Here is a 10,000-nt window from a genome sequence, read left to right on the forward strand (position 1 = left end):
ACAAACCCGAAAACCAAAACAATACTTTTGTCCCGTACGGCTTGCCATAACCAACTGTGCGTTCAACATCAACAGTTTAGAATATAGTATAGTATATTAACTGTCCTTGTATTTCGTGTAATTTTAATTTATTTTGACATTACACACCAAACTGGGTAATAACGGCCGGCCATGTGAGAAATATTATTTATTGATGCTTATAAGACGGGTGATGAATATTAAAAAGTTCAATTTCGTTGAGCGGGGAAGATGATATCAGTAAAGCAGCATTTAGTCTGTGGCGTCTAGTCTTCAGATCTACCAATTGGACCCAAACAAGTGTCCCTCACGCACATTCACATTTGTGGTACAACACATGGCTCTCACTTACATTCACATTTGTGGTACAACACATGACCCTCACTTACATTCACATTTGTGGTACAACACATGGCCCTCACTTACATTCACACATGGCCCTCACTTACATTCACATTTGTGGTACAACACATGGCCCTCACTTACATTCACACATGGCCCTCACTTACATTCACATTTGTGGTACAACACATGGCCCTCACTTACATTCACATTTGTGGTACAACACATGGCCCTCACTTACATTTACATTTGTGGTACAACACATGGCTCTAACTTACATTCACATTTGTGGTACAACACATGGCCCCTCACTCACTCACTCACTCACTCGCTCACTCACTCACTCACTCACTCACTCACTCACTCACTCTTGAGGAGGAATAAAGAAACAACAACAACAACAATAACAACAACAACTCATTCACTCACTCACTCAGTCGCATAGTTCTGTGACAAACGGAGCGTCTTTTACAAAAAAAACAATATACAACAATTAATATGCTCTCAGATAGATACTAAACTTTATTTGCCCAGAAGCCTACAGTAATAACTCACATAGTGATTAATATTTGAGTTTACATGACCTATAAACCTTATACCCTATGACGTCATGATAGTCTTGTGACGTCATGATAAACCTGCGATCTCGTGGTAACCATCCTCAAATGACCAATCAAATAACAGATTTCAAAAACAACGTCAATAACATACAATATTAAAGAATTCAAAAAGCTGAGGAATGCAGAGTACAAAGAAACTAATTTCGAAAATGTAACTTGGTTATGATTATGTGTTGTTGAGGGCAATATTAATTACAGACATAAATAATAAATGTCAAAGAACATGGATAAATACTTAGATATTATTCCCCAATATTTTTCTTTCCACCAAGAAAAATACTTAGAACGTAAGGGATCTTTGTCACTACGATTCACTAGACTCGTAGTGACAAAACCCTCAGTATTTTCCGACTGAATGAAGTAAAATATTGGAAGATAACGTAATTATTCCACGTCCACCGCCAGTAATATCAAAGAATAATCGGTGAATGTAATTTCAATTTCGAAAGCTGTGACTCATATTTCGAACACAGCACAAGTGACGTAGACACGCGTTGTTGTGACATAGATGCGAGTTGGCGTGACGTAGAATGGCTAGAATATGTATTCCATATTTTTTGTTCAAATTGGCTAGTGCCTAGTATAATTTTTCATATTCACTGTCAATAAAACCGTTCAGTTAGTGTAAAGACTCAGTCAAGAAAACAATTATTTTAGATCATTGTGTTAAGATACGTTATAATTTAGCAATCATAAACGAAAGCTAGCCAAATGAATGTTATAACCGTACACTAATAATGGCTGTCAATTATTCCATACCAGTCACAAACCAAGTCATACACGATCAAGGAAAAAATACTGGATTTACATTCTGGCCATACGTTGATTACAATTTTTCATATCGACTGCCTTTATAGTAGTACTAGTGCTAGTACTAACTCTGTTATACTTCAGCTTTTTGCAGGGTAAACATACATATTTCAGTTTGTTTCTTTATTTTTGAGTTATCAACAGACATCCCTGTTTTACGTATTCTCATTCGTTATTGAAGAAATTACATTATCCAGAAAAAATACTGAAATACGTCATAGGTGTATGACGTCATCATGCATTGACGTCATATGTTGAGGACGTCACCGGTGTGGTGACGATATAATTTTTTGATGATGTATAAACTAAGCAGGCACCATAACTTCAACTTCGCATAATTGCATACGTTTGTCTTTGCCGATGATTTGAATGCTGACGTACTGTCCTTTCATTGGTGTAGAACATCCACACCTGACGTGTACTGTCTCCTCGGTGGCTGGACTACCGATAATCATCATGCCACATGTCGGATTGTCAGCCAAATCAGGACTATCTCCAACTCGTACCTCAGCATTCTTCAGACGACCAGCTAGATGATTAGAATGGTATAGAAAAAGAATCGTCAGTCCTTCAGTGTAGAATGGATCTAAAACTGATAGGTACACCACCCCCTGATACCACCACTATGAGGCCACTTTCATAATTATTCTTTGATTATTTCGTATTAGTATGTAGTCTTGTAGTACTAGTAAGACCTCGGTTATGAGCTTTGGCATGGCAGGTTGTCGAATAAAGCTGAAATTAAAAGGTGATGACAATAACTTGGCCTAGCGCCCTCATCGGTGCCTTCGGCGCTATGCGATCTTTGGTTGCATTTAAGCAGAAAAACAGAGGAAAGAAAAGACTTAAAATAATAACACTTACCGCAGCAATCCTGTCTGTTCGTGATAATAATCTCGTAGACATCATACGACTGTCCAAGGTCAACTATCCACCATGGTTCAGGTTGACTTTCTGTTTGTGTACATGATTGTCCTGACTTCATATCGCTACTCTTGTTTCCGTCCACTGCCTTCTCTGCAAAACCCCTCCTCTTTTCATTGGTGGAACTCTGACTTGCCGGTTTGCCCTGTGCTACGTTCTTCAAATCGACAGGAAACACACAAGCTATTGTAGGAAAAGACGTTGCATATAAATATTGTAACAAACACACAAACAAACAAACAAACTAACTAAGTAACTAACTAACTAACTAACTAACTAACTAACTAACTAACTAACTAACTAACTAACTAACTAACTAACTAACTAACTAACTAAGCAGATATAAATATAGATTGTCATTTCATTAAACTAGCTTCCAAGTATATCAAAGAAAATATAGAAGGATGATGATGATGATGATGATGATGGTGGTGGGGGTGGTGGTGGTGGTGATGGTGGTGATGATGATGATGATGATGATGATGATGATGATGATGATGATGATGATGATGATGATGATGATGATGATGAGGAGGAGGAGGAGGAGGAGGAGGACGATGGTGGAGGTGGTGGTGATAATGATTGTGATGATGATAGTGGAGTTGATGGTGTTGGGGGTGGCTGCGATGGTGGCAATGTTGTTCTTTTCTTGTAGTAGTAGTTGTTGTTGTTGGTGGTGGTGGTGGAGGTGGTGTTGTCGTTGGTATTCATGGTGATGATAATGATGATGATGACGTGGTGTTAGTGTTGGTGATTATTATTGTTATTGTTGGTGCAGCTGTTGTTGTTGTTGTTGTTGTTGTTGTTGTTGTTGTTGTTGTTGTTGTTGTTACTGTCGGTGGTGGTGGAGGAGGAGGAGGAGGAATAGATGAAGAAAAAATAAGACGAATATGATATGGATGTCGATCAGGATGAGTGTGATTAACAATGATGAGATAAATGGTTTAATTATTCAAAATACTACTACTCACGTGGGTAGGTTGGTACCACAGTGGTGACTTTAGAAAACAAACAAGAAAAAAAAACATGAATGTTACAAATTAATTTCATAGAGTCTAGTAACAATGTAATAAACACATGTATTAATGGACACATTTTTGGAATATAGTAAAATACAGTTGTGATATCTGTTATAAAATGTAGCAGGATACTTTTGAATAAAGTTTTCCAAATAATGTTTTAACAATCGCGAAGTTTGCAGTCTTAGTATGCACATAAATGAGAAGTCATGTGTGTAAAATGTCGAATATGTTCTTCATTAGATCATATGTGTGTTTTATTTTCCGCTACTATGGCAATCAGAGTGTCTTATAGTTCGGCGGATAAGCACGAAGATTGTTCACTTTGGGGTAGAATTTTGAATTTAGTGCGTATACATAACTTTTTCGTGAGTATCATTTTGATATAGTGTCAATTAAATAGCGCCCTCTAGAGGTCTTCTGATAATATAACATATAACATGTACCTATTCCTTTAGGTGGTGCTTGTGATGCTTCCGGATTTGGTGGTGGTGGTGGTGGTTCAGTTTCTGGTTTTGGATGAAAGAAAGGACAAGCAAAAACAGTTATCAGGCAATTCACTGAGTTTTATCACACAATGGGAATCAATCAAGCTACAAAAAGAGAATGCACTGTGTGGATGTTTAGGAGGCAATCGTACTTGATAACAACCTTGTATCACGACATTGCTACTTTGAATTCAGAAACAACAAAAAATAAAATCAACCAGTAAACCAATTCAGTAAACCAGTAAACCAATCAACAGTAAACCAATCAACCAGTAAACCAAATCATTCAACCAGTAAACCAATCAACCAGTAAACAACTTCAGTAAACCAGTAAACTGTCATATAGTAACGCAACACCTAGTCTTACTGCTAGACCCCTCATGCTATTCTGCTCACTGTGAAGCTTAAGGCGACTGAAGGTCGCTAGTGAGGACGATAGCCCAAATGGTGTTCCACCCTCAATCACAGACAAGGAAGATATGTGTCTGTGTGAGCTATCAGGAGAAAGCCCGGTGTCTAGCAACTAGACTACGCAAAGCCGGTTTCAGTGCGCAAAATGTTTTTTATCTTATAAAGTTAATGTATAAACTTACAAAAATACAATCATATCCTTCTTGACTGGTTTCAACTTGATTACTCCTACATCCCCATTGTGCATGGCAACTATGTAATTGTTTCTTTTGCATTAGACGTTGTCTGAGGGTGTGTAATAAATGTCATGTTGCATGAGTGAAACACCAAGTGTACATCATTATCTGTCATGTTGCATACGTGAAATACCAAGCCTATATTATTTTAGCTGTAAGTCTGAAAAGAATGAACCATTATAGAAAATAAAATTTCTACGACTTACGACAAACGTCTACTGCAGGTCCAACATTACAATATTCCCAACGAACGCCCTCGGTAGTTGTATAGCACCACGTCCTCGAATCACCACCAGGATTACGACAGTAATTGTGGTCACCAAGACCTCCTGCAGGATACTCCTCTATAGTGTAGCTATGGGTTTGTGGTGATTGTGAGGACCATTTCTGACATGTATTTCCTGATTCAGTTAAGGAGACAGTACCTCTGTAATCAGCTCCATTTGCCTTATGATAACATTCGGTCTCTGAAAAAGACCAGATATTGCTTGACATAGTATTATTACATATTATGTAGTATCAATTACACCGTTGCGCATGTGTCATATTCTCAGCACTGCAGTGTAATATCAAAAACATTATATACCTATATATACCTATGTAAAAAGGAAATGTAAAAGTGCGTGATCGCACATTATGATGAACCTTTCTGTTTGGATAAACATATGTATTAATGATAAATTTATGTAATATATAATATATAATAATAACATAACTTAACCCCATGGCATGTGAGAGTCGGTGTGGGCACTCAGGGATATTTTTTTCGCTCTGTCGCTGTCTCTCCTTCCCTTGCTCCCCCTCCCCCTCTTTGTCTCTCCCTCCCATCCTTCTGTCTGTCTGTCTGTCTGTCTGTCTGTCTGTCTGTCTGTCTGTCTGTCTGTCTGTCTGTCTGTCTGTCTGTCTTTCTGCATGACATTTTTTCTGTCTCTCTCTCTCTCTCAACATTTATGCTTACTATGGATATCTGAATCACCTTTAAAACCCCATAGAAAAAATAAAAATATAACGAATGTAATGTTAGTATAAAACCAAGAAAACACACAAATATGATTTACTCACGACAACGGAACTTCTCGACATCACAATACTCCCAACGCACACCTTCGGTTGTTGTAAAACACCACGCAGTTTCATCGTTACCGGGATTACGACAGTAATTGTGCGCACCTAGACCACCATTGGGAAACTTCTCTGGAGTGTAACTATGTGTATTTGGCGTCTGTACGGTCCATTGCTGACACTCTTTCCCTGTGTTCGTCACTGATAATGTACCTTTGTAATCTGTTGCCTTCAGGTCAGTGAAGCAACTCATATCTAGTTTGGAATGAAGAAAACAAATTTGTGTTAGTTTGTTGGTCTGTATCGAGGATATCGGTAGCCAAAAATATCTCAAGATACTTTCTGATGATAATGACAGTTTGAAGTAGTTTCAGTTTCAACCTAAATTTTAATCAAAGACGAACGTAAAGTACAGTAGTCGTCCTGTGCGCATGTGATGGGTGAATTGCGTTTTCTTTGTTGACAACTAAATTCAATATAACCACTTTTGACAGGTGTCATGATTGGTACACACCATTAAGGCATAATGGCTTCCAGAATGTCATTTACTATAAAAGTGGAGGGATGTAGATAAGGTAGGTTTTATCACACAATAGGAATCAATCAAACTGCAAAAGGAGAATGGGCTGTGTGGATGTTTAGGTGGCAATCGTACTTGACAACGACCTTATATCACGACATATAGCTAATTTGAATTCAGAAACAACAAAAAATAAAATCAACCAGTAAAACAATTCAGTAAACCAGTAAACGTATCTTATAAAGCATTAAAGACATATTAATGTATAAATTGACAAAAATGGAATCATATCCTCCTTAACTGGTTTCACAGTTCAAACATACAGCTAAAATGATGTAGGCTTTGTGTTTCACTCATGGGACATTACATTTTTAACACAGAGCTAGACATATTTCAACTCTAGACTAACAACAACAGACACAATAAACACAGCAGGATGCTTTACCCAATCACATTGAACACTATAAGCATTGCTATTCGTTTATAGTGCAGTAAAAACGGACTTTTAATGAAAACATTACACATGGAATTCACGATTTTAATGGCCGCAATTGTTTATTTTCTAACTGATAAGCAACATTTCAGCTTGCTTACTTCTACATCCCCACTGTGAACGGCACCTATGTAATTGTTTCTTTTGCATTAGAAGTTGTCTGAGGGTGTGTAATAAATGTTATGTTGCATGAGTGAAACACCAAGCCTTTATCATTTTAGCTGTAAGTCTGAAAAAATGAACCATTATAGAAAATAAAATGTCTACGACTCACCACAAACGTCTACTGCAGGTCCAACATTACAGTATTCCCAACGAACGCCCTCGGTAGTTGTATAGCACCACGTCCTCGAATCGCCACCAGGATTACGGCAGTAATTGTGGTCACCAAGACCCCCTGCAGGATATGCCGCTATAGTGTAGCTATGGGTTTGGGGTGATTGTGAGGACCATTTCTGACATGTATGTCCTGATTCAGTTACGGAGACAGTACCTCTGTAATCAGCTCCATTTGCCTTATGATAACATTCGGTCACTAAAAAAGACCAGATATTGCTTGACATAGGATTATTACATAATACGTAGTGACAGTTACACCGGTGCCCACGTATCATATTCTCAGCACTGCAATGTAATATCAAAAACATTATATACCTATATATACCTATGTAAAAAGGAAATGTAAAAGTTCGTGATCGCACATTATGACGAACCTATCTGTTCGGATAAACATATGTATTAATAATAAATTCATGTAATATATAATAATAACATAACCTAACCCCATGCCATGTGAGAGTTGGTTTGGGTACTCAGGGATAGTTTTGCTTTGTCTTTCCTTCCCTTGCTCCCTCTCCCCTCCCACTCTCCCATCCTCCTGTTCTGTCTATCTATCTGTCTGTCTGTCTGTCTGTCTGTCTATCTGTCTGTCTGTCTGTCTGTCTGTCTGTCTGTCTGTCTGTCTGTCTGTCTGTCTGTCTGTCTGTCCATCTGTGTGTGTGTCTCTCTGTCTCTGTCTCTGTCTCTCTGTCTCTGTCTGTCTCTGCCTTTCTGTCTCTGTCTGTCTGACTGACTGACTGTCTGTCTGTCTGTCGGTCTGTCTGTCTGTCTGTCTGTCTGTCTGTCTCTTTCTCACTCTCTTTCTCACACACACATACACACACACACACACACACACACACACTCTCTCTCTCTCTCTCTCTCTCTCTCAACATTTATGCCTACTATGGATATCTAAATCACCTGTAAAATCAATTGGAAAAATTAAAAATATAACGAATGTAATGTTAGTATAAAAGAAAATACACAAATATGATTTACTCACTACAACGGAACCCCTCGACATCACAATATTCCCAACGCACACCTTCGGTTGTGTAACACCACGCAGTTTCATCGTTACCGGGATTACGACAGTAATTATGTGCACCGAGACCAGTATTGGGAAACTTGTCTGGAGTGTACCCATGTGCATTTGGCGTCTGTACGGTCCATCGCTGACACTTTTTCCCTGTGCTCGTCACGGATAATGTACCTCTGTAATCAGTTGCCTGCAGGTATTTGAAACAACTCAAATCTAGTTTGGGATGAAATAAACAAATTATTATTAATTGTTAGTTTGTTGGTCTGTATCGAGGATATGGGTAGCCAAACATATCTCAATCTCAAGGTACTTTCTTATAATAATGACAGTTTGAAGCAGTTTCAGTTCCAACCTAAATATTGATCACAGTCGAAACAGTAGTCGTCCTGTGCGCATGTGCAGGTGAAATGCATGAACCTCGTTCCTAGATATTGCCGCTTTTAAAATTACTAAAAATGAAGCTATGTCCCTGATAGTGGGACACTTTCACTCACAAAGATTAGACATTAAGCAATGAATGAAATTCTATCAAACAAAATGACTTGCCGAGATAACATAACATCAATGTCGTAAACTAGAGTAAGGTCCACTGTTGTAGAACACGTAATGTGCTATCATTATGTAAGGAGGTTTGTAGTGTTATGACACTTAAAAAGTTCATTAACGTGACTGTGATTTTTGTCCACACTTGTTGTGTAACCACTCGCTACCCCATGTCTGGATAACATCTTTAGCCATTCCAACAGTTGCTTATTATCCTTTCAAGAAAGTTAAAAGTCAGGGGTTGTCTCATATGCATGTGCGGGTGAATTGCGTTTGAAATGTTTGTTGAGAAATACAATGCCTCTCGTTGGCCGGATCACGTTAAATCTTGTTATTGGCACTATATAATGAGTTACCGGGCGGGACACCTTTCTTAAACCATGTAAATTTGTGATCTGAAAGATTGTTTGAGCGTGCTTACGCTAGGTGTCCGTAGTATGGGACCCCGAGACGTTCGTGCGTCAATCAACTTATAATTAATCAACTTAAATGTGACAAACGAAATACTTACCTACACCTTCAATCGTTTTTGCTGTAAATAAGCAAATCTTTTGATACATTTATTTGGTTAAAAATGAATTCATTGAATTTCTGTAAACCTGATATGATATTTACATTTTCCGAATATTGATATCTTTACTGTTACGAAACATAGTTTGTCTGGTGACAACAGAAATTGTGTGTGTGTGTGTGTGTGTGTGTGTGTGTGTGTGTGTGTGTGTGTGTGTGTGTGTGTGTGTGTGTGTGTGTATGTAGGTAGTTATGTATGTATGTATGTATGTATGTATGCATGTATGTATGTATGTATGTATGTATGTATGTATGTATGTATGTATGTATGTATGTATGCATGCATGTATGTATGTATGTATGTATGTATATATGTATGTTATACATGTATGTATGTATGTATGTATGTATGCATGTATGTATGTATGTATGTATGTATGTATGTATGTATGTATGTATGTATGTATGCATGTATGTATGTATGTATGTATGCATGTATGTATGTATGTATGTATGTATGTATGTACGCATGCATGCATGCATGGATGTGTGTGTCTGTGTGTGTGTCTGTGTGTATGTATGTATGTATGTATGTATGTATGTAGGTAGTAATGCATGTATGTATGTATGTATGTATGTAT

General features: G+C 37.8%; 1 protein-coding gene across 1 annotated transcript in view; it reads right to left on the minus strand.

Annotated features, from left to right (window-relative positions):
• LOC144452716 (apolipoprotein(a)-like) overlaps positions 1 to 10,000 on the minus strand; it is a 50,591-nt gene that overhangs the window by 6,345 nt on the left and 34,246 nt on the right. The window contains exons 18-26 of the mRNA XM_078143861.1: positions 9,361 to 9,381; positions 8,268 to 8,519; positions 7,218 to 7,478; positions 5,931 to 6,185; positions 5,075 to 5,335; positions 4,180 to 4,242; positions 3,686 to 3,712; positions 2,655 to 2,897; positions 2,108 to 2,319 (exon numbers count right to left, since the gene is read on the minus strand). Of these exons, the coding sequence (XP_077999987.1) occupies positions 2,108 to 2,319; positions 2,655 to 2,897; positions 3,686 to 3,712; positions 4,180 to 4,242; positions 5,075 to 5,335; positions 5,931 to 6,185; positions 7,218 to 7,478; positions 8,268 to 8,519; positions 9,361 to 9,381 (1,595 nt within the window). The remainder of the gene's footprint in view (positions 1 to 2,107; positions 2,320 to 2,654; positions 2,898 to 3,685; positions 3,713 to 4,179; positions 4,243 to 5,074; positions 5,336 to 5,930; positions 6,186 to 7,217; positions 7,479 to 8,267; positions 8,520 to 9,360; positions 9,382 to 10,000) is intronic.

Source organism: Glandiceps talaboti, chromosome 23 (assembly GCF_964340395.1).
Source record: "Glandiceps talaboti chromosome 23, keGlaTala1.1, whole genome shotgun sequence".
Classification (NCBI taxonomy): Eukaryota; Metazoa; Hemichordata; class Enteropneusta; family Spengelidae; genus Glandiceps; species Glandiceps talaboti.